General features: G+C 38.8%; 1 protein-coding gene across 1 annotated transcript in view; it reads right to left on the bottom strand.

Moving 5' to 3' along the window:
• RICTOR (RPTOR independent companion of MTOR complex 2) overlaps positions 1 to 19,231 on the bottom strand; it is a 76,465-nt gene extending 57,234 nt beyond the window's left edge. Inside the window, exons 1-3 of the mRNA XM_082301867.1 lie at positions 19,156 to 19,231; positions 18,941 to 18,988; positions 1,214 to 1,311 (exon numbers count right to left, since the gene is read on the bottom strand). Of these exons, the coding sequence (XP_082157993.1) occupies positions 1,214 to 1,311; positions 18,941 to 18,988; positions 19,156 to 19,204 (195 nt within the window). The 5' untranslated portion in view covers positions 19,205 to 19,231. The remainder of the gene's footprint in view (positions 1 to 1,213; positions 1,312 to 18,940; positions 18,989 to 19,155) is intronic.
• Between the last annotated feature and the right edge of the window lie 6,662 nt (positions 19,232 to 25,893).

Genomic DNA, 25,893 nt, shown 5'->3' with positions numbered 1-25,893 from the left:
TTCAAAGGCTATCATGCATGTTTGTCCTTCTCCTATCAACTGGTTCCCCACATCTTCTCTTGAGTATTTGCTCTTTCACTCAAGAGTGGCTCAAAAATGTCAACCGGACTCCTGGTAATCTTACTCAATTCTTTGTAACTTATCTGCAACCATAATTTAAACCTTATTTTATCCCCCAAATTCTCCTCTACTATGTTATTTCTTGGCTGCTACTGGTTGCAGGATCCATCCTCAGTCATAGGAAATCAGTTTTAATTTTCAGGTGTGCTGCCCTATCTCTATCAGAAAGGTGAACAACATACCACATCCTTCTATCAGCCCATCAGTTTGGGTAAGGCTCACACTGAAGCTCCAGTGTCTCCTGCCTCACCAACTGCAACGCATGTGTCCCTTGCATTGATAAATGGAACACTGGTCCAACCACAACCATTCACCATCTTACAATGAACACCTTTTCCTTAACTCCCTGACCACCTCCCATGAGTCCTCTCAGCTTCTTTTCACAGGTTTCTCTTTTACCCAAAAAAATGTTACTTGCTGTCTTTCTGAACATCTTTCATGGCTTCCTTCTTCAGCTTACACCCTGATCCTACAGTAAGTTTTTAATTCTTGCCTTGTCAGCTCACAACGACAGCTTCCAATATATCTGTTGTATTTTCAGCACGTACCTGTCACATGTCCACAATTTGGAACAAGCACATCAAAAATCATCAACACGGATATATTCCGGAAATGGACCCTTTAAATCATCTTCACTATGAAAACTGCAGTAAAAGTTGACAATTCCTGTTCTCTTAGTTTCCAAAACATTGCATATAACGTGCATTAATACAGTCCTCCATCCTCACCATACTCAATAAGTTTACATCAAAGTCTGGCATTTTACATTTTTCATTTCAATTCTGCAGAGCAGGAATCAAATCTTCAGCTCTAGTTACTCAACTTAACCCATTGGGAGATACTTCCATCATCTAAGCAGTAAAATACTACACCAATTCAGCCAGCAGGACAGGTATGCAAACTTCAGCATAACCCTGCATTCACATACTTACTTGTCATTATTTGATACCTTCCTTTCCCATTGTATGTAGACTTCAAGTACAGTTCTGTGATATTAAGCAATTTCATTAGCATCCCAGCCAATGTCTGACAGTAAATATGAAACATTTTACCTGTACAATCACTTGTTCTATGACATCATTTGAGCTCTTACCTTAGTAAAATTATTCAAGTGACCTAGTTTTCTCATATTTGACACGCCTTGTAATTTGGCCACATTTTGGAGAATCTCTCTCATATTATCACAAGGGTCTGCAAAAGAAAACAGCGTATTAGGAGATACAGTAAAAAAAAAAAAAAAAAAGAACAAAAATCTAAACATGCATTCAACATGAAGTTTTGTAAATATAATAGGTGCTCTCCTCATCTCCGTTAGGGATGAAGAGCACTTTTGCTCCAAGAAGCATCAATCTGATTTATGCTAGGGACAAAAACCAGGCATACCTGAGTTCTGTCAAAAAAATGCTAAAGGCCATGGAAGAGAGACACTCTAATGCAGATTTTAATCAGTATCTTAGATTTGCAGTTGACAAAGAAATCCATTTAGCTTGTGAAACGCCAATCCCTACATCTTGTAACTGAACAACTTTACCCTTAATCCCCTTGTAATTTAAAGACAAAGTAAACTGAAAGACAGATGTAAAAATACAGCATGGTACTGGCACACAACATTATTCCTTTTTTCCTCCAGACAAAGGGTTGGTGGGATTTTGGAAAGATGGGACCTCTTTTGTTCTCTCCACATTAACTGCTTTCCATAATGATGCTAAACTTTAAATAGCCTTTCCAATGAAATGGGAAGTGAACTACAAGGTATGCAAAAGACTTAATCTCTTCTCCTTTTTTCCTAACGGTCAACCATCCCAACAAAAACAGACAAACAAAAAAAACCCACCCACAACAACAAAACCCCACAAACCAGTATTCACACAGCAACTGATGACCCTGCATTCTGCTGGAAAACAGGAAACAAATACCATGAAGAGAAGAGACACTCCTGTCCCACTTCTGGGATTAAGGATGGAAGTCAAGGCAGAGTGGAACAAGCAGCACAGAGTGAGGCTGGGCCTAGGGAGGTACTGCAACAGACACTGTAGTAAAATCTGTACCTAGCGGTACTGTGGCAGTGCAGTTTTTAAAGGGACATATTTGACACAGGATTCTCATGGAGCATTAGATTAGACACTGAGCATAGGTATTACAACAATACTATCAGCAGTTTTAGACTAATGAAAAACCCAGGCTATCCTGAAGATGTAAACTATTGAAAGTAATATATTACCAAAAAGAAGGAATAACTGCATTACATAAAATGAAGTCTTTAGAACATGCCTGAACACCAAACATCTAAAAAGCAGCAAAGAGGGAGCTTCTATGTGTGGTGTCCCACACTAACTTCAGTAAGTAAAACTTGCCTCCTACTGCAGAATGGAAGAGCTACAGCTGAGTTTGTGGCATATACATAGTCTTTTACCTTCTTGTTCCTCCTCAAAGTGTGTTTGTGTATTTTTCATTATGCAAAGGAAATCAAGCACTGGAGATATAAAGAAAGCATCATCTTCACTACCTCTCTACAAACCATGCTTTTACATCACTTCCTGTAGTTTAAAAACTTAAGCTAACAAATTTAGAAAAGCAAACATAAGTAGCAATCTTATCAGGATATATCCAGAATGTGTTTGGCAAGATGAGACCTCTACTTGCATCATGATCAGGAATCAAGACATTATTTAAAATTATGACACCTACAGGCAGGCACCCCAATTAATGTGTACAAACCTGTTAACCCACTGTAGTCAATGAAGATTTTGTCTATCAGCCAATGAAATCAAATGCCATTAGCTTGATTAGCTGCTAGATGCCTACTCAAGGGTAAGGTAATCAGCTGTATTGACTATGGTGTTTATAATGAAACTTCAGCACATGTACAGACATGCTGCTGTTACACCATGTAATTGTGATAATTTTCAAACAAAGGATCAGTGAGAATTTGGGCAGACAAGGTAAGTTCTTAAATATAAATATGGGCATCAATTTCTATTAGCACCAGCTTGATGCGAAAGATCCTTTTCCACAAACCTAATCACAGCATACGCAAAAAAAACCAAAACATCAGATACACGAGTACAGACACAGCTATCTTGCACTGCGGAGCAGTATGCACAGCAAAACCAGATATCTAATAACTTTGAATTTAAATTGGAATATGTGCATGGACCTCTTTGAATACCTAGGAAAAAAGAAAAAAAATCTTTGATATGATCACAGAAATTAGAGACAGTGAGAATCTTACTGGATCTATCCCAGGTTTAAGATTCCTCTGCACAATTTGCTTTTCCAGGGCTTAACTCAGTTTAAGAGGTTTGCAACAGCGCAAGCTATAAAATCATGGAATGGTTTGGATTGGAAAGGACCTTAAAGATCACCTAGTTCCAACCCCCTTGGCATGGGCAGGGAATCTTTCACAGACCAGGCTGCTCAGACCCCTATGTAACCTGACTTGAACACATTAAAGGATGGGGCAAAAAAAAGTAACTGGGAGTAGTTATGGCACTACAAATAGTTTATATCATATAGCCCCTTAATTTCAAGGGAACATAACAGGAGAGGATAGTAACTTCCTCATAATCTGGTTTCTTTGAAAATACAGTTTGGCTCATATCTATGCTTTGGCCTGCCTTGAGTAATGTGTGGGAATTTCCCTGGTTCGCATCACTTTTGGACCTATAGAATTCCCCGTTATGCCACAAGAAAGATCCCAGGTGAGCAGTCTTAGAGCAACGTAACTTTGCAAAATGACTGGAAGTATGTTTTAATTTTGAAAGTTAAAGATGCATATGGCTACATATGCGTGGTAAAACCCTACAAAAACTAAGCTCACTGTGTGGACAGGAAAAGACCACGGGACTAGCCCAGAAAACCTCTTGTGCAATGGCAACGGACATTCCTATTCAGCTATCTGATAAAGCTGGCATTAACTCAGAAGTGTGCGAGTTGCCCTGTGGTAAAAGCCAGTCAATTTGGATGTGAAGAAACAAGGGCACAATGATACTACCATGTCTCATATTAACAATTACGTAGCAATGACAGATCTGTATAATAAGGATGCCTAAATAAAATGTATACTAAAAATATTTCCCTCTATTTTTGCATGAGAAACTGCAGTTATAGCAACTTTTCCCTCATCCTGTCCTCTTTCTGTTGAGGAAAAAATTATTTTTAGAGACTGAAAAGTTTGAGGAAAGACATGATTGTGACGCTTAGCAGGGCAGTGAGGTATTTCCCAGAAGCTTCATTAGCAGATAAGTAATTTGAAGCAAAATGGCAACTCTGGAACAAAAGCTACAAAACTGTGAGGGAACTGAGAACATGACAGACATTTCCACAACTGAATTGATAATACAAATAGAGCAAGTTAGCTGTCTCACACTTCAATCCAATCAAAACCATTGCTGATGCAGAAAAAACAAGACAGTAAAGAAATAGACCGTCTCTCACAACATATTACCTCAGAAGGAACTAAAATAACAGAAGTCTTTTTGGTCAAATATTGTCAGGTGAAGTCTTGTTTTAAAACTTCAGAAGAACCCTCTCACAAAAAGTATCCCATTAAATATTTAACAAAATAACTGTGACATACTAACTTCAAGGAAAGACTGGCTATCTTGTTTTTCCTTCTTCTTAAAATGCATACATTACAAAGAAGTAGAAAATTTATATTACTCACTCAGGAGTGACTCACTTTCAGTAAAAGTAAAGCCAGTAAGGAAGGTAAGCAGGCCTAAAAAACTTCAGATCACAAATGTAAAAGAATTTAAAACAACCAACATGACATCACAAATGGCGATTCAGTCTTTTGCTAGGCTGTCCCTCACACTGAAATGGGCTTGGAAACAGACTACATTCTGATCCTAAAAACTAAGCCATCTGACTTTCCTGATATCACACATCAGATCCGGCACTATCTATCTTCCTGTCACAAAATCTTACAAAGGCACTATAAAATACCAAGTAATGCAGAAACAGAAAAAAGCATAGCACAAAATCAGAGACTGATCTTCCAAAGAAGTATCACAGCCTTAACATTTCATTGTCAAGCTTAACAGTTCATCTTGGTGTTGACATAGACTTTTTTGCTGTTGTTTGGTTTTCTGTTTGTTTGGGGTAGGTTTTTTTTTGTTGGTTTTTTTTGTTTTGTTTTTATTTTGGGGGGGTTGTTGGGGGAGAAGAAGGGGCTGTTGTCAGTGTTTAACAGATTCACAGAATATCTGGATTGGAAGGGACCCATGAGAATCCCTGACTCTAACTCTTCAGTAAATGGCCCATACAGGGATTGAACTCACAACCTTGGTGTTATTAGCAGCACGCTCTAACCAACTGAGCTAACTGGTGTTGAACATGTTGTTTTAAGGACACCAGTTCATATCACTGCTGCAGAGATTTCTTAGCTCTTACTCTCTAGCTCATCAGAAGTTTCTGTTTTAGATCTGAAACAAAAAGCAAGAAGAGAAGCTACTTGTTACTATTTTAAGACCCCCCCCCAAAAGTCTATGCTTTCCTGACTCACTTCATTTATTACTGAGATGCTGACTCGTATTGGGAAAAATTTCTTCACCAAAAGGGTTGTCAAGCATTGGAACAAGCTGCCCAGAGAAGCAGTTGAGTCACCATCCCTGGAGGTAATTAAAAGATGCATACACATGGCACTTAGGGACACAGTTTAGTGGTGAACTTGGCAATGTCAGGTTTACAGCTGGACTCAGCGATCAAGGGTCTGTTCCAACCAAAATGACTCTATGATCTCCAGCTGGCCCACAGCAACAACCAAATATCTTCACATTCTTTCCCATGGTGCTTCTGAGAGTGGAGCTGTGCAAAATTACTACACTATCTTCCAGCTTTCTTCTGCCAAAAGATGAACAACCCCTTCCCTTACTTCCCTTCTCTCTCCTGTCCCTCTATCATCCTTTACACTACTTCAGCACTCATCGTCAAATTCACAATAAAATCATCCTGCCAAGTACCTCAGTAGAATCCTTTTTTGTTCTTCTGACTATGTTAGTTCTCTACTGAGTTACTGACTCAAACAGAATATTAAACTCTTACAAAATCCACTCTGAAGTAGCTGTGCCACTGAGCCACTCACAGGTAGAACAGTGGAAGCAAGACATACCTGTTCCACATGACACTCAGTAGAATAAAGTCGTCTTTTTATTTACCTGGACTTTGCAACTGGTAAGCTGTCCCAAATATTGTACACAAACCCACTCCACTCAAATGTCATCTACAAACTTGATACATATAAAAATTGCAAGTCAGCCCACTAGTCTAGCAGCAACAGCTTAGCTTGCTAATCATTACTCTCATTTTCTGTCCGTCTGCTTTTTGTTGGACAGCAAAAACTGTGAGGTAGTAGTAGTTGCTCTGTTTACTTCTATTACACTAAACACAATTTGTCACCCACAATTCTTTGCACTAACACACTGTACTTACAATTATAATCTTTAGCATAGAGCAAAGCTGGTGTTTTTAAAACTCCAGCCTCAGAACTACATGAATCTCTATGCCTAAATGTATGTCACAGATGCATGTATATTTAAAATTTCCAATGTTGTGCTGTTATTTGTTTCTGAACTCTCATGACCTCTTAAGGCTTAGCTCATTTTTTCACCCCTTCAGGACTGTGACATTGTTTTTCCCCAGTGAGAACCATGATGCATTCTGACAGATCCCATTCTCCAGAGAGAAAGAATACCACAGAAGTCCAGCTACACAAAACAGCTAGCACTCCATCTAATGCAGGGATGAAATAGGACCAGCAATAGCTATATTAGCACAAGTGACGGCTCCTTTTGCCTGACAGATTTAGTAGCATTGTTTGACCACGTTCAGTATACTAGCAGCATGCCAATTCGCTGTTCTGTTACGCACATGTGAATGAAAAAGAAAAAAAAAAAAAAAAAGAATGGTAGGCTTTAGCACACAAATAATTCAGTAACTCTGAAGTCAGGCATGAGTCAAACTGAGGAGCGTGTATTATATGCATCACTTGGTAGGTGCTGAAACAGTACACAGTACTGTACACAGTAGCCAATGTATATACAGTAACACTCAAGCGAGAGACTGCACTAGCAGCTGATGTCACACCTACTAGAACCACAAGGCCCAAAAAGTAAAATAAAAGATTAAATACTCCTAAATACTTCCTTTAAAGAAGGAAGTTGTACTTACCTACAGTCAAGCATCTCACCATAGACTAAGAACATGAGAAGTATCTTCCTCTTACTGAAAGAATCACAGTAATGACTGGATAATGGATAATCCTGGTGAACTTCCTATACACCCCTAAATTTATCAGGTATTTTTAGAGTGTAAAAGCCATGCAACTGCATATAGTTAAGCTGTTCTTAGTAGCTTGTTAAAGTACAAGCTGCCAAAATGAAGTTGAGTGAAATATACCAACTAGAAACATTAAGGCACTGTTCTCCACTTCCACTGAAACAGCAATGAGTTATCAGTTATTAAAAGCAGTGAAACATTAGAAATTACTTAGAGGTGCCTATGTAAGACTATATGATAAGTCAGCCACCCAAAACACATTTTAATCAAGACCTTTAATAATGAAATGAGACATCAATGGTAAGTCACATCCTACCATTACCAACTTGTTGCAAAAAAAAAAAAAAAAAAAAAAAAAAAAACCAGGACAACTATGTAATCTTCATGATATTAAAGTATTCTTAATTTACATCTAATTCAAAAGGTGGAAACTGCACAGAAAACCTGAGAATATGAAAGATGAGAAAGCTATATTAAAAAGGCGAACCCTGCGACACAGATCACTCCTGTATTATTTATATTAACACATCAACTCTATTTTGCCAGATTCCAAAAAATTAGTGCATGAACACTTTACATTCAACCTGTGATTTTCAAAAACACAGTAATACATGTTTAGACTGAAGGCATGTCTCAATTTATAGTGTAAAACATAAAAACCTGTCTGTTCGTAGTATCAAGTTAATGCAGTTATGTTGAAAAATGTTCTGAATACTAGCCAGATAGATATCCTCTATGACCACAGTTAAAATTCTGCTACCATGCTTGAAGCCGTAAGGTGGGAAATACTTTTCACTTTTCACTGGTATAATGTGATGTAAAAGTTTTGCCAAATAAGACTTGAAAATTTTAGATTAAAAAAATCCACACGTATATCAAGCTTTAACAATTGAGAATAACTCCTTAGAAAGTACCTATGACTAAAGAGTGATTTCTGCAGAATGCACCTAGAGATTTATTTAGTTTGATTCCCATAGTTTTCATGGGGGAACCATACTTTATTTTGAATATAGGTAAATTCCAGTAACTCATGTTTGTGAAAACAGAAAGCAAAGAAAAACTAAGAACTCAGACTATTTTCACCCTTGTTGCTTAAGAAAGCTATGAATATATGAAACTGGCTCACTAATATGGAAAAAAGCACACATCCTCTCTTTCATGGCAGTCAGAAAAGAAACTAACAAAACTACTCGTCTTCCTACATCACTGAAGTAGAAATTAACCATCACATATACAAAAATGCCTGTGAACAAGAAAGCAGTGGAAAAGACCGCATATTCAAGGTAGGATTCAGGTATTACTAGAACCTCAGATAAACAGGAAACCATGCATCAGGATAACTTAGGCATCTAATCCTTCATATTTAATTCTCTACATTTAGACTTGCAGACAAGTGCTTCTGAAAACAAGTAAGTAAAATTTAAACGTCTACTGTGATTGTACAGATTTCTCTTCTGCAGATGTGCATAAAATGTTGTAAATTAAAGGATTTTTTCTTTTTAATGTCAATATTCCTAAGATAAAGGTGGCAGGAAATAAATAGTCTGGTGTTGCAGTCAGCTTGAAGAGCAGTTCCAAAATGGACCACTTTCCAAAATGCTGTCTTGTATTATTTCTAACCAAGACACTGAGATTATATGTGTAGAAAAGCCATTCTTACACCCACACCTTGGAATTACATTAATTATTCCCAACGTGTGATCTTGTATGTCAGCTTTGTAAACAGCACTGCATTACTGCTAAAACTTCTAAAAAATGGGTTTCATAGTTGAAATGTTAACAGCTTTCCCAGGATAGAAAGAGAAAACTGAAGGACCATTCCAAAGGATAACGACAATGGTGATTTGAAAATTAATTACATACAGTTTTTGATAAATAAACTGTTCTTTAAATGCTTTATAGCAATACAAAATCTAGAGTCCTGCACAGCTTCCTCAAAGACCAATTATGAAAACAGTATTAAATAATATTAGTTAGGACTATGTAAGGTATCAAAGCATATTTAAAAAACTGTTATTTAAAATAAACTTGTCTATTCCTAGAGAGAAAATGCTTAATTTAGTCCTCCATTTAAATTTACAGTTTTTCCTCAACTCCTAGGTAGACATAATGTTGATGCCAAGAATCATAGCAGTAAGTCTTGATATACAGAGTCTTTGGGAATTACAAACTTATTCCCAGTTCTTCCACCTCTCCCCCCACAAAAAATCCCATCAGAATGTCATCCCTCTGCTATACAAGATACACAACTGTAACTATTGCGTATTATCATGACTAAAACCAAACCGGAATCCTAGTCTCTTAAAATTTCTATCATGACCACTTAACAATACAGATAATAATACACAAATATAAATAATTCTGGAATACAGTTAAATTCAGGAAGAACTTCCTCTCAACTTTCAAAAGCTCAGATGTTTAAAAGAAAAAAAGAGAAAGAAAAAAAAAAGAAAACAAAAAACACAAAGGGTCAACATGCTGGAGGCTGGGGAACATTCCGTAACTGTGTGACTATGCATTTGTTTGCCCTGTTGTTCTGCTCTCTTCTCTGCAACAATTATCAACTACTGCCAAGGTTGGAGTGACCCAGTACAACTGTTCTTATGCTCAAGAGCCAGTAAAAGCGTTTCCCAGATTTACAAAATTGCTTATGTCGGTACACAAATCAAATTAATACTTCCCAGAACATCAGTGATGAATTTGAATGGTGAATGTAAGTTTATTGCAATGCTTTACAAAATTATCTTCAGCTCTTCCTACTCATTTCCCTCTTTTCTGCCACCATTTTTAGAAGTAGAAATATCAGGATGGCCATAATTTTCAGTTGTTTTAACAAAACGCTATGCCTTTCTGACATCTTGAAACTAATGTTTGGAGAGTAGACCAGGCAAATCTGCTTTCAAAACCACTTGAGAATTCTGATCACGTATTTCTCTGAATATTATCAAACTGAAATATAATCATAGGACTATTTTCTCAATTAGCATTCTGATTCTTTTCTGCATCAGTTTAATTTCTTCAAGAACCTGAAAACATAAATGCTACATGGCTCTTACTAATAAACTCTAAGGTGTCAGGAAGTAGTCACTGTGCCCAGAAATACCATGTTACATGTAAGTCCATCAACATTAGGAGATGTAGGATCACCAGTTTGCCAATCAAGACATGAAGGGCAATTTGGCACAACATGGAAACACCACTGTAATAACATACTCAAATTCAAACATTAAAACAGGGACACAACTAGAAACTACAAGTAATTCACAAACTGCTGCAGGACTGCAACACCAAACATTTAAACTGTGGCAAATGTGATGTGCTGTTTTCCCCATCCTAAAATGCTATAACCAGAAGATTTCAAAATAGCGCTGACTGATGGTAGTTGTGGACTTCATTCCCTCGTACTAAGGACCAGGACAGGTCCTTGTGTCACACAGGTAATACAGTCACATTGCTGTGGCCATTCAAGACTTCTACTCTTTCTCCTGAAAAAGGACAGGAAGCGTCATATTTATAGATTTCACATGATCTAAATACAATTCTCTGAAGACAGAGGACACCTAATCTATTGGTCAATCTCAATTTAGAAAAACCTATCCACTGCAGTAACAGGCTAAGCTAAAAACTGAGCTGCTAACACCACGTTTATGGAAACAGCAAGATTTTTTCTATTTCACTTTTCGTACTTCATGAAAAAAACCCCAGAAGTCTACCCACGACACACACATATGGTTTGCATAAAGAAGGAGATGAACACATTCTAAATTCTCTAGATATGAGGTTGCTCAAACGAAATTCTGACTTCACTGATGCTCAGGAGGTAACAAAGGAGTAAGATTACTTACAGATTTAATAATTTGTTTTTAAAGAAGTAATTTCTAGGCAACAGCTGTTCTTGAAAGTCATCTATTTTTATAAAGTAATTATTTTTAAATATATGTATTTATTTATAGTCTATGTACACTTCATGCAGGAAACCAATCTTCTATGCAGCTAAAAAAAACCCAAACAAAAATCCCTGTGTTGCACCATACATCTTTACATGAAGAGATTAATGAAATTACTCTTTGTTACTCTTAAAATTATTGTGCATTTTTCCGTAAATCAAGGCCATATTGTTTTGCTTTAAATACCTAAACTCTATGAATAACCATCTCTACCAATCATTCTGTAGTCTTAAATCAACAGAGGTAGTTAATTTCACAATGAACACTTATGCAAGTAGGGCACAGAGATGTACTTACTTCATTTCAGCCAAATGACTGCTAACTCACAGGAGTCATTTCAAAGATGGGCAAGCAACAGTCATCTTTACCATTTTGCCATCCTTTTCATCTTGGACTTAAATGGTTACTGAAAGTATCATTTATAAACAGCATGAAATTATGTTCTCTAACCATTTTCCAACTGAAACAGAATTAAAAATTTTCGTTTTGCATCTCTGACAATTAAGCACATTTCTAGTAAACAAGCAAATAAACAAATACATTAACTTAAAACTGTATTTCTGAAATTACGCAGGAGCAACCACCTGAGTGAATGTTCACAGGTACCCAAAACCATAGCAGTAAATAGCAGTTTAACTAAAATGAGCTTAGGGAAATCTAGTGAAGAACAAAACCAGTACATTTAGAAAAAAAAGTCTCCCTTTTAGGAAAATGTTCATAAAGGCTATCACTCAGATTGATTTATTAATGAACAACATTGATTCAAAGGCTATTGCTGGACAGGTAGAATTTAGATGAAGAGACTTCCTCATTATATTTATTTACCCAAACCCATGCAGTCCACCACTGACACCTAGAAAGCTTTCAAATACATGCTAACAGCAAAATTCAGTCAAATAACTAAATAATACAACTGTAAGTAATTTTTTTTTGTTCTTTGGGATTGGGTTTTGTGTTTGGGCTTTTTTTACTACATTTTCTCATTTATGCATCTTTACCAGTGCACCTCCTTTACATCAGACGCAAAGCTTTGATGAATACACTTTTCACTAACCATATCCTGAAGTTTTGCTTCTGAAATTTTCCATCACCACACCAGATGACAGGCAAATGAAAAAAGATCATTTCTGCAGTATATACAAATATACCAACATTATAGACTCTTAAACTAGAATAGATACATTTTGTTACGACAGTTACAAGTGCTCCAGTTAAAAATTTGACAAATATCAGCCAGCACTTATGTAGCAGTGTTGTCTCCTACCCTTCCGTATCGAAAGTACTCACTGCTCAGTGTGTGAATTCACCTGCACTATTGTACAAGCATCTGCCTCCCTGCAGGCAGGTAAAACACTTCCAAAGAAAAGCAAACTTCTTACTTTATCTGATCTTTTGTGTAGTTATCCAAGCCCCAAGACACATGCTCTTGTCTTAGCTGCAAGAAGGTAGTTGGTGTTAAAAGTAGATGACTTGCGCCATTTACTATTTTAAAAAAGAAATCTTGGGAGGAGTTTCTATTATTATAAAAGTTAAGAAAAACTTATCTGATTTTTCAGTACATTCCCCAAGTCAGTCATCATTCCAAAATCAGTTCTCAAGCTGTCCTGTAAAGCTCTTGAGCATTGCTCTCGAGCATTTGCTGCAGTGTCTGAGTTTGTATAGATATAAAAGTAGGAAAACTGCAATTTTAACTACGACTATTTCACTTCTTCCCACTTTAAAGAAAAATAACAATACCTGATGTTAAGCATCTCTTCTATGTTATTAGGGTATAACTCCTGAGATTGCTAGGTAACTGCTTAAGTATACATGAAGGTCATCAGCTTGGGCAAGCAATGCGCTTCTTTCTGGACAGGAGATGGTTGACCTAGCTTCATTGTTTACTGTATTTATGATGAGGAGTGTGTTACTTTACACAGCCTGTACAATACATAGGCTCTAACAGAAAAAAATGCTGAAAGTAAGCATTGCTCTAATATCTAAGTGGGATACTGGGAAGCAACAGAAAAAACCTGAATAACATTTATGACAAACACTTGAACATATCAAGAAGGCAGCAGGAGATTTTGATACTTCAGCACTCGGGGAGGAAGGACGCATGTTGAAGAATGCCATGAAATCAGAGCATTGCTTAAACACCTAAGAAGGTGTTTGGATCAGGTATCGACACCGATCCAAATCACAGAAAAATCTTTTGTAATAGAAAGTACAAGATCTTAGAACAGTCATTTTACTCTCTGACCACAGCAGCAAGAACAAAGAACCCACATACAAAAACAAATTTAGAGATGCTGTACACAAAAACTTTAAAGACAGCTATGAGTGCAGATCTTCAAAGACATGGTAGGACCCAATTCCTAGAGAAATATTAACAATAGATAAGCAAGTCATAAGGTTTTGAAGTGCTCTTCTGCTAAAACTTTTCCTTCATTAAAAATGTTGTTCCTGTTTTCAAGAAATGGAAAGTGAAAATATTTTAAGCACACACCATCTTAGCAGTTCTGAGAAGTCTTAAGATTATAAAAGCAGGGCTTAGGAAGCAAAGCCAAAGGTACAAAAGTGTTATTAATCTAACCAGGACAATGCACTATACAATTCCAAAACAACAGTCAATGTGCAAGCACAAGTGCAGACAGGAAAGTTAAGTGTATGACTTAATTCTGAAGTGCACGTATTCAGCACCTTACTCTCTTACTTTTAAAACCTATCAAAAGCTCACACATTGCCAAAAATTTAGCAGGCCACCATCATTGATCACTTTCCTTTTGTTCTCCCTATATAACAAAAAACTTCAACATCCAAAAATAATGCAGTAGAGCATTTCTCATTAAGCAAAGTTAAGAGGTCTCTTCAACAGTTTTTGCCCCTTTGTCACATACTTTGTCTCTCAGGACACTGAATAAAAAATATTACTAATTACCTTCTTACTACTGTTACAGTTTCTGTTACAGATTCACAAACAAGGGAGCAAAAACCAACTGCTTTGTGTGACCTGCTGAAGCTCAACATCCTGCTACAGCTACCCATAAAAATTATGCCATACTGCAAAGTAAGGGTGAAAGGTGCCCACACATTTTGATTATTTGGCTGTTTTAAAAATACTGCTTCTACAGCATGGTGGAGCTCCACTTCTCGATGTTTTCAAGCCAGGCCACATTTCCCATGAGTATGCAACGAACCACCTAAAGGCTTTCTGCAGCAGACTTAAGAGTGGAAGAACTGCCTCTGAGGCATCAAAAAGTATGCACCAGCTGCCATCTCTGCAGTGGTTCCCTACTGCCATGCTGCAAGCACTCCAAAAAGGTTTTTTTTTCCTTCCCCCACTACTTGAGCTTTCAGTATCGGACGTGTGCTCTGTTCCTCCCTGCTTCCACACTGATGAAGGAAGCTGGAAACAGTATGGTCATCAAATCTCAAGCTGATTTTGGAAACAAAATTCATCCAGCCTTCTTTAACTATCCCACAAATAACCCTTAAAAATGCCCAACATTTCTGTGGGCTGCAAACTGCAAATAGCATCCCAAGATGTTTGCCCTGCATGCAATGCATTACAATTTACCGTGTGGGAACATGGAATCAAATACTACATGGTTTAAAACTATTCAAGCACAGTAAGAAAAGTAACACGGTTTAGACCTCATGAAGTTAAATGGAACTCCTCTATATTTTATTATTACCTACATGACATGGGGAAATGAAGGCTAAAAAGGAAAAGGATATTTTCTCAGACAACACTAGTCAATTTTGTGATATCGGTCTTAGGAAGAAAAAAAAACAACCAGTTTTCTCAGCTGCTTTATTCATGTATGTCCTGTGTTACAGTCAGAAGACTCAACACTTACCAAGTAGAGAAAATTGGCTGTACAAGTTGATAAACCAAAGTAGTATCTTGTAATGTATGTTTTTGAATAATAAATGAAAGTACTAATGCTTGAGATAGGGACATTTCAGTTGATTAAAGAGTACAGTATCAGAAAGTGAAGACTGTTACCCTCAAAAAGGAGGGAATGAACACATACGGACATGAACAGCACTCTACTCAACTTCAGTATTCAGTTGGCACTCCTGCACCGGTAAGCAAACAAGCTCTGAAAAGTTCCTAATAGCCAGTGCAACCTCTGAGCTACAGATTCCAAGAAAACAGGGATCCCTTGAAGGAAGATGAGCCTGACTACAGATAATGCACCATGAGACTGCTCTCAACTAGCCGAGTTCCAAACTACTTAGGTCTTCAAGACCCAAGGACAACAGCCAAAATTCCAACAAAGGAAGAGGTGCTGGTCACCCAGCAGGATAAGGTGATCCAGTTACAAAGGTGAGCAAAGAATCACAGAATGGTTTGGGCTGAGAGGGACCTTTCAAGGTCACCTAGTCCAAGCTCTCTGCAAAAACTTACAAGCAAATGAAGTGTGGATTACACAGGCCTTTAAGATACTGGGAGGTATATATGCTCCTGTGACTCAGCTCTGAATGCCTGTAAAGCAGTCAGAAACAAAGAAAAGGCATATAATATTTGCATTATGGTTATATATGAAACCATGGCCAGAGTCAGTGGAAAAATTCCTAGCAAATGCACTAATCTGGTCAATACCTCCAATTGTCCTTTTTGGCCTTCAGAAGTTATGAGCTTGATTTCAGTAGTCTAATTAAACCAGTCTCTCTCATCCCATTGCTAATTCCTTCCAGATGACTCCAATGGGAGTTATACTGGTGGCGAGTCTGTCCTCCGTTTCCTTTTCTGTTCTATTCTGAGCAGGTAATATAACACAAGGCCAAAACATGAGTGCTCTAAATCCCAGTTATTAATTGCAATTTTGTAATCAACAGAATACATGACATATGATCTTAAGTAGTCAAAAGCAATGAGTCTACCCTGTATCTGCACCATTTTTTCTTACTATACCAGCCTTATACACAAAAATGCTTATCCTGGGGACAATTCGTCCAGAGTCGATCAGCATTTCAGCAAAGTGGTTTTCTTAAAAATGATTTATCTGAATCCCCTTAGAAGATGGGGAGGGCTGAGTAGGACAGCAGCCATGGTGAAAATTTGTAAAAAAGCTTGGAGTCCTCTGTGAAAACATGAGCAACCCTGTAACTACAGGACAGGAGAAAAGAGCAAACACATACAGAGAAATGTAGACCACTCTGCAAGCAGCAAGGCACTCCTCGAGCCTTACCGCTCAAAAAGCCAGGAAGAAGCTGAACTCAAAGCAGCACAGCCAGGAGTGTTCTCCCCACGTTTATTATTTGTTTTGAAATTCTTAATAACAGCACTGGCCTCTTACATGGAAAGTGTAAACAGTATACAGTCCACAGGTATAGATGAGTAAAGGTCTAACCTGTGTGCTAAGTCATGCTATTACTAACAGGAACCTATTCAAAATAAGGCAGCGCCAATATAATTTTTTGTGTTTGTAACAAAGAGGCCCCTGTAACGAGAAGCATATGGCTATGCTCTGTTTATGGTGATTCTCTACTTTGCCCAAATCAGATATTTCACATTAATCAACACAAAGTTCAGTTGTACCGGGAAACAAAAAACATTAGAACATTCCTTTAAGCTAATGCAAACGTGAGCCCTGTGGAAAACTATGTGATCTGCACAACACAGTGAATCAAAACACTGCACTATTAGTACCAAATTAGGGTAACAAAATATAATTGCTTCCATAACTGTTGTAACAGCTGGAAAAACAAATATTCGTTGTGTTCATTGTGGAAATCAAGTTATCATCTAGCTTAGGTAATGTCTTGCTGAGACAAAATTTTAAGCTTCTTACTTTGGTTTCCTCTTTAAAATGCAGTTAATACCTACTGTGGATATACAGTGTTATATGGTTTCTGATCAGTCAGGTGTAGTTTTTCCAAAAAAAACCCCAAAACCCTTGGTTTTTTGACATCTAAATTTAAAGCAAGTTCTTATTTGATTTCCCCAAAGATTTTTTTTTAATAGGAGCTATACAGCCGCAGTGCAAAATACCTTTATTCATTGTATTAAAAACGTGTTTTGCATCTTACTCCAGAGCCTCTTTTACAACACTATACACATGTCGTAGTTGTACTGCTATTACTACAGGTCTCTTGGAATCAGCAGGCAGCTGAAAACACCTCCTGGCAAAAGTCAATATCACAATCATAGTCACCTACCGAATTCTGATTAGAAGATTTCAAACAGTCCACATCTCAAATTACCACTCCAGCATTTAAATTTTGTGTATTGTTCTTTCACCTCAGAACACTTCAGTATGTTACAGAACATTAAAAAGTTATTAAACCCATTCATTAAAATCCTAATTTTGCAGATTTCATAAACAGGTAGCACTGCTTACAGCAATAACTTTGTCATGTGCTTAAACTGTTAAGGCCTTTGTTCTACATTTTGCTGATGAAAGTTTCACCGGTTTTGATTTTTAAAGACAGTATTTTTCTAAAGCAATCATGTCCTTTGGGAGAAAGAGTGAGAAGAGACAGAAGAGCCTGTTTCCTTAAATTGAGGAAACCCCAGCAGTTTTCCCAACTATTAAAACATAGTTGTAAATATGATATGTATACACAGAAATAAATTGCAGCCCATGATAAAACTTCTTAATAAAATAATTCTAAACACAGCTTACTTTAGGGGAAAAGAGACTTAGAGAAAGTATGATGCAGTATCAACAATTCCAAGTTGAAAACACTACTTCTACTGCTGATATTTTTACTTCTTTTCCATTTCACAGGCCACTTTTATCAATCTCATTGAATCTGTCATTCCCCTGCCTACTTCCTCAGAAAATGGACCTATTCAGTGTAATAGCCATCCTGGATCTCCTGAAGAGAACAGTTATATACCAGCATGAACTTTATTCCCTCCGCCAGACTAGGATCCTCTGTCCCACAAAATATCACTGCTTCTAAAGTAATGACATTCCAGTTTGCTTTTTGAATTTTATCCATCTCTTTGGGAGAGTCTAACCCTCACCTCACTACTCAGCAAGGCAAGATCACATTTGGCCTATACATGTGGGTAAGGAACGAGCACCTGTTTTGCCTGAGACAAGATTTCTTAGCGTGTAGCAGGTATCAGCGTTGCTTCCTTCCTCTTAGCCCCCCCCACCACACACACAGACACATCTGAGAGCAGTGGAGGATGTTTGGAGCAATTTAACAAGCATAGGGGAGATGAGTGGCTGCTGGTCTTGGAGCAAGAGGCTCAGGGCAAGCGCCGTGGCCAGCCGGCCTAGGGCGGGCAAGGATACACGAAAAAGGGATGGAGACAGAACACTCGCCGCTGCCGAGGTGCTGCTCAGAGGCTCACGGCAAGATCACCCGGAGGGTCAGGCACTGTAAACAACGCCGTCTGCGAATAACAGGGGCTTCAAGGGCAGCCCCAGCGCCGGCCGAGCAGCCTGAGCCGCACGCCGGGGAGGAGGGAGCCCCGCGGCCCCGGCACGGCCCCGGCGCGGCCTCGGCGTGGCCCCACAAGTGCCCGAGGAGCGGCTCCCACCCGCGGGAGGCTCCATTCAGCCCCCGCCGGCGGCCTCGGCCCCCGCGCCCGCCCCGCGGCACCACCAGGCCGCTCAGCTCCGCCGCCCCCCCCGCCCCGCCCGTACCTCGGCTGAGATCGAGGGACACGTTCTCCTCGCCGCTGTCGTTCCGACCTGCGGGAACGGGGGGAGAGAAAGGCATTAGACGGGCGGGGAGGAAGGAGCCGGGGACAGGGAGGAGAAAGAGGGGAGAGGAGCGGGGGACGCTGGCGGGCACCGTGGGGGGGCGGGCACCGTGGCGCTGCGGGCGCCGGCGGGGCGGCCCGTGGGACGCTCCTCACCTCGGATGCGGAGGTGCCTCAGCGAGCGGGCGCGGAGCGTCGCCGCCATGTTTGCGGCCCCGCAGCCACAACACCGGAAACCTCGCCCGCTCTCGCGAGGGGAGGCGCTCGGAGCCGCGACGCGGAGGGCGCCCCCCCCGGCTCCTCCCCCCTCACCGCGCGCGCGGGGGCGGCTGAGGCGGCGCGGGGCGGGGATGGGCCGCGGGAGCGGCCTGACAACAGAAATTACATTTTTTTTCTTTTTGTTGTGTTTTTGTTTGTTTGTTTGTTTGTTCGTTTTTTCGGGGTTTGCCCGCCCTGTTTCCCGGCCTTGTGATGAGGTGGTAATTCACATGGGTGCGGCGTGACCGTGGGCTTTGTACGCCGGATGTTTTCTGCTTTTTAATGCGTGAAGTAATTAAAAACAGGAAAAAGAAATAGCTTTTCATAGCTTGTTTGGTTGGTGCGCAATGAGTCTCTCTGTAGGCTCAAGTGCTGCTCTATTTCTTACTGCTTTTACATTTGTTAAAATTGCTTAATAAATGTATATATTAAAAAAAAAAAAAAAAACCAAACCAAAAAACAATGTCGTAAAGAAGTCCCACTGCAAGAAACCATGCACTGACGTACTGGCTCCTTTTTAGGGAGAAGTTTAAATTTGCTGATAGCACCCTACATCATGCCCTGATGCTACAGACAGCCACAAACAAGGCAAATCCTGGCACTCAAACATCCCAAATTCTCTAGACCAAATCCAGCAAATACTATCAAGTTGAAGTGTAGAAGTAGCCAGCCATAGAAAACATACCTTCACAAGCTTAGATAACTCTTTTCCTGTTTTCTAGTCATTTTCCACTCTCAATTTTCCATCTTCTCTTGGGGTCTTTCAATTCAGATCCAGCATTACTCATAAAAAATCTGGGGTTTTTAAGTATTAATGAACATTAAGTTTCATCTCAAAAATTTTTATACTTACTGGTACACTTCTAAAACATTAATACTTATTTAGGAGAGTAAAATAATTATTTGATAAGCCAGAGTGGAAAAACCTTTTGGCCTATCAGTTAATGTCAGACACAGAACAATCCTGTTTTAATACAATACAGTTATATCAAGTACACTTAATTTAAAATATGATTTTCAAAAGCTTCTGCATCAGGATTTTTGCTTCTTAAATATGACATTAATGTTTTGGCGGAACCGAAGATTCTCAAAATTAAAAGCTCTAAACAATAATATCTCATCCGTCCATAACACAGGAACAGAATGGGTCGAACTTCCTTGAGCAGTTTCATCAGTATGCCTCAGAGCTGAAATTTAGGATTTCATGTCCAGGGAACCCTTGGCCTCCTGAAAATGCCAAATTAACTGCTGCTGGTGGTAGTAATGCTGCATCCTATTTACTACGAATTCCACTGTTGTCTAACTATTTTCACATAATTTTGACTTGCCACTAAGCATTGGTCCAGTCTGGATTGGATACGAATTTGTAATCTCTATGTAAAATGCTTTGGACACTCATGGTAAATGCTACTGTTCAGCACTTGCTTCTTCCCTAACTGATACAAGGTCTGGGAGACATGAGGTATTTCAAGAGGACCCAAACATTGTATTTCAACAAGGGTGAATAGGGAAGGAGTAATGTTTAAATCCCAGAGTACTCTTTTGTAGATTTTTTCCTGCAGACACCCTTTAATAATCAAAATATTACATTTATCTTGGGGGGGCTTCAGTTTCCTGTGTCTTTTCCACCCTAATTATATTTGGATTCTGCAGGCAAAATTGAAGTTGTCTCTGATAATGACACATAAAAGAATGTCATAATATCAGTTGTAAGTGCTAATCCACAAGGTTACGTTAGAAGTAGTTTGAGGTATAATTAATATTTGCCACAACTGCAAAAAGAAAGGAAATGGAACATCAGATTTTTAATTTTTCATTATGGTGAAATGGAAAATAGTGAGAGTGCATTAACCTTAACTACCACTTAGATCCCCACAAAACAAACAAACAAACATACAGCCTTGTACATAAGGCTGCAAAGAGAGTCAGGGCCGTAAAATGTTGTGGTCATCACTGGCATGAGGAGTCCTCACCCTAGGAGAGTAGAGGACATTTTTGTATCTGTTTTGGGAGCTTTTCCTATGTTCTAGTCTTCAAATGTCAGGAAAGAATCACAAACGTTTATTTAAAAAATTATAAAGGTTCCTTACCTGTCAAATTTTCCACACACTTTCATCAACCACTATTGCTCCTGAGTATGCAGAGGGGAGAAATAGGAAGGGGGAAAAAACTCTTGTGCCCATTTGGAGGGGGGAAATTAACACCAAAGAGAAAATTAACCTCTGCATTTAGTTTGTGTGTCACAGATTATAGCTGACCCAGCGTATGGCAGCCACTTCTATTTATTGTTTTGTCTTTCAGTGTCTAAAACACAATACATCGAATAACTATAAATCCAATCAAAGAAAAGATATATTAGTGGCCAAATGGGGAATCAGAATACTTCAATTTTAGTTCTTCCTTTTTAATTTTATGTGAAAATAACTTCTCTATGTAGTTTAGTAAATCTCCAAAACCCAGGGACACACTGTGAAAGCAGAATTTCCTGTGAGCTGCTGGTGTATTTCCTTTCCCAACTGCAAAGCATGACATATGAGACCATAACAATCCTCTAGTGTCACCTGGAGGTTTGCAGAGGCAGGTTAATCTTGAAAGCATGGCAAAATGTTTCTACTTGTCCAAGGAGTGGAAAGAGGCTTCTCAAACCTGAGCCACATTTCTGTGTATGCGTGCAAAGGACTTAAAAAGAAACTGCTTTGTTCCTTCCGTTTCCAATCACAAAATTGTTGCTTTTGCCCCCTCATGTGTGGGGCAGCCTTTTTATACACTGAACAGGGATATGCCATAAGCTGTAGAAGATACTACTGTGTGAATTATAAATCTTCAAGATTTAAAATCCAAAATAAAGATCAAAAAGAAAAGCTTTTCACTTGTCTGGGGTCAGATGAAGAAAGCTAGTGGCAGAGCCTTAACCGTTTTGAATCATTTACACTCCATTGAAATGAATATGGCTATGCAATGTACACCAGCTGCAGCCTACCTGTCACATAAATGTAGAAGAAAAAATACAAACTTGAATCAAGCTATGCAGACAAGAAGTTACTGAATTCAACTGAGCTACTGTGATTTGTAGCTGAAGAGCATTTTATCTTATGCAAATGTATTTGTAATACTCTTCCTTCATTTGAAATATCATAAAATTGGCTATAAATAAATTATAAATACTGAATGACAATTGGACAAACAGGAAGAGGAGAAAATGTAGTGCATGGGATCAGAAGGTTAAAAAAAATCATCCCTTCTTTGCTATTTCTGTACCGTTAGCAAGAATTTTTATAATCACTCTATTTGTTTAGTCTTATTCTTGACATGAAGCCCATCAAACTGCATAGAACGTGATAAAACCTATGTTCTACTCTCTGCAGCTAAGAAATACTGTCAATGGAGGTATAAAAAAGAAAGGTATAAAGAAAACATCACTGATTGAATGAAGTATCTCAGAAATTTATTAGATACTGTTTTGTCCATTTGATATTGCAAAGAACACTTGACCTGATTTTTCTTATGTAAAAAAAATTCAGACTGTAAAAATGTCTATCTGAGGAGCCTGGCTGTCTGTCTGTCAGAATCAGGTCAAGAATGACTCTGAGGTACTTGAGTGAGTCCAGAGATGGGCAAAGGAGCTAAGGGTCTGGAGTCCTGTGAGGAGCAGCTTAGGGAGCTGTGGGTGTTTGTCCTGGAGAGGAGGAGGGACCTTATCACTCTCTACAGCTGCCAGAAAAGGGTTGTATCTAGCGAGGTGGGAGTTGGTCTCTTCTCTCAAGCAATAGGACAAGTGGAAATGGCCTCAAGTTACACCAGAGGAGGTTTAGACTGGATAGCAGGAAAGATTTCTTCACTGAAAAGTTGGTCAAGCATTGGAACGGGCTGCCCAGGGAAGTGTGGGATCACCATTCCTGGAGGTATTTAGGAGCTGTATAGACATGGTGTTTAGGGACATGATGTAGTGGTGGACTTGGCAGTGCTGGGTTAACAGTTGGACTCAATGTTCTTAGATGTCTTTTCCAACCTAAACAATTCTGTGAGTCTAAGAATTGGTCCTGGTAGATTTTTGGTTTAGAGGTTCCGCTGTTTCAGTCAAATCAAATCCAGCTCATCAGCACATTTTTAGCAGCTGGACAAATGCATAGTATCAAATTAAATTATTGGCAGCTCTGAACAACCAGTGGTCATTTTGAAGCAACACACAGGTCTTAGAGCAGACCTGCACAATGCCTGACCTGTGAGCAGCATGCATTCTCAGAGCTCCCTGTGCTTCACAACTGGCATAAAGTGGTACAAGCCTGAATGCCCCATCTCCCTCCAGATACAGAGCAGTGTGTGGGAAGATGCAGCTGCAGCCCTGGACTTGTGTGCCTATTGTGCAACAGAAGGACCTGCTGGGGAGAGGGTTGTCTGCAAGATTGAAAAGGCATCCTCTTCAGAGAATGTAGGGAAGGAAACAAAGAGAAAAAGGTGACTGTATTAGCTGCAGCTCCATCTACATAAACCAAAGTCCTTTAATGTGCCATTTTTGAGATTTTTGTTCTGTGTTCCCATAACACAGCAACAACCAGAAATAGGAAGGGTCCTTCCTCCTGCGTATAAAATCATGGGAACAGAGTCTTTTTGCTGTGGATGCCACGAGAGGATCCGAGAAAAATTCAATTCAATTCAATTTCAACCCAGAGCTGGGTTGAAAACCTAGCAGAATCTGGGGTCTTGGGAAGTACAGAGGTCTTGAAACAGAATTGCAATGTAAAAACAGGGATATTGCATTTTACACACATCTTCTCCCTTGGGAATCCATCTGGCTCATGGGGTCACCTGGGGAGGGCAGTGGTGACATGGATGTCCTGTAAATATGTGCTGGGAATTCTTTGAACAGTCTTGCACTGGTCTTGAGCCAAAACTGTCTGATTTAGGCAATGTGACAGCAAAGGCCATCATGGTCCAGTGCCCAGGGATGTTCCCTGGGACAGTTTTAAATGAGTGGTATGGATGCAGCTGTGGGCTGCATCTGGTTATAGGCAAGGTGTGGGTTGCCAAACTGCCCAGACTGGCACAATGCAGAGAGCAAGTCAAGAGAGGAGAAACTTAGTGGGTAACTACTGGGTTTAAGTGGACGCTGAATACTTTTTGCTGAACTTTTGATCCGTATGTTAGATTTTTTGATATGATCATTTTGGTCTCATGTTCACCAAACAGCTTGGAGAAAAAGAAATGGGCAATTTGTGCTTGCTACTACTGGGCTTGCTTTTTGGGGTGTGAATGTTCTCCTGGCTTATATGCTATATTCCTAATATATTTATGTGCTAACCTTTTCAAATACAATTAATTAGGTGTATTTCTACATATATTGTTATGGAAAACGAGTCCTATATTTTAAGTATCAGTAATATAGTTGGCAAAAGTAATGTGAGCTCCCAAATACCTAACAAAATTTTTAGCTCAGTAGATTTTTTTTTTTTTCTGAAATTGCTCTGATTTTGGAAAACTTCCTAATCTAAGTTAATTCACAAAGATAGTACCCTTAAATAAAGAAAGAAATTAAACGTATTAATAAAAATCAGAATTGATTGCAGTTGTTTGTAGTGTTAATATTTCTTCAGTTAGTATTTCTCCCCATAATGGAAGAAATTAAAAAAATGAACATACAGTGCATAGCAGAACATTAAGCAAGAACAGCAGTATCAAACTAAAGCAGTAACAATCAGCAGGAAAATAACAGAATGTCAAGTGCTGCAATAAGTCTTCCTGATTAATTGGGTAGGTTGCTAACTAGATTGTTAATTAGTACAGCCTTATACTTAGGCACCCATTCATGTGAGATTTTTTCCCAGCATTCCACACTGTGTAATCCTATTGATGCTGTGAAAAGCAACAGGTGTTTAGTTTATGTACGGTTGGCATAATAATTACACCTGAGGAAAAGGCTTTAACAAAACACAGCTGCTGTTTCCGTCCAAATAAACTCCAGTAATAGTGCAGAAGCTCTATGTAAGGATAATTTATCATCAACTGATACAAAATCTATATGGCAGCAGAAATTATTTTTTGTAATCATTGTCTTTTCTTAAAAACTGAGAAGCCCATTAATACCTTCTTTAGGTGCTGGCTGACAAACCCTGGCTAACATTTTAAGAGCAATGCTGTTACACATCATGGTATCCATACTGAAATATTTGTATATTGGACATTCTCAGCAGCCAGTGACTGTCATTAGAACTTGCTTGAGTCTCTTACACAGCCAGTAACAAGTAGCTTACTATGAATATGGAAGCAGAAAAAAAGGGATGGAATAGATTTTTTTTTTTTTTTTTAAAGTTTGAACTGGCAGTTGTAAGATTTAGTTACATATAGCATCCCAACTTAAGTACTGAAAAAAAGTCCCTCAAATACTCAGGGCAGAGAGAAGGTATGTTTGACCTGATTTTAAGTACTGTTGGATAAACAGCCTAGAACTCAAAATACAAGAATTATAAGTCTCCTCAGTGCCTGTTGAGTCATTAAACCTCTGCTGGTGTCACCCACAGAGTTAGGAATCTTGCACCAAAAAAAAAAAAAAAAAAAAGGCATTTAAACAGAGCAGCTTTTAAAAATGGAATTGAAATGGAAGTGCCAGAGGCAGGAATGCTGGAGTAGTGAAAGAGTTTA

The sequence above is a fragment of the Coloeus monedula genome (genome assembly GCF_965178545.1).
Source record: "Coloeus monedula genome assembly, chromosome: Z".
NCBI lineage: Eukaryota > Metazoa > Chordata > Aves > Passeriformes > Corvidae > Coloeus > Coloeus monedula.
This window is presented reverse-complemented; position numbering and strand designations above follow the sequence as displayed.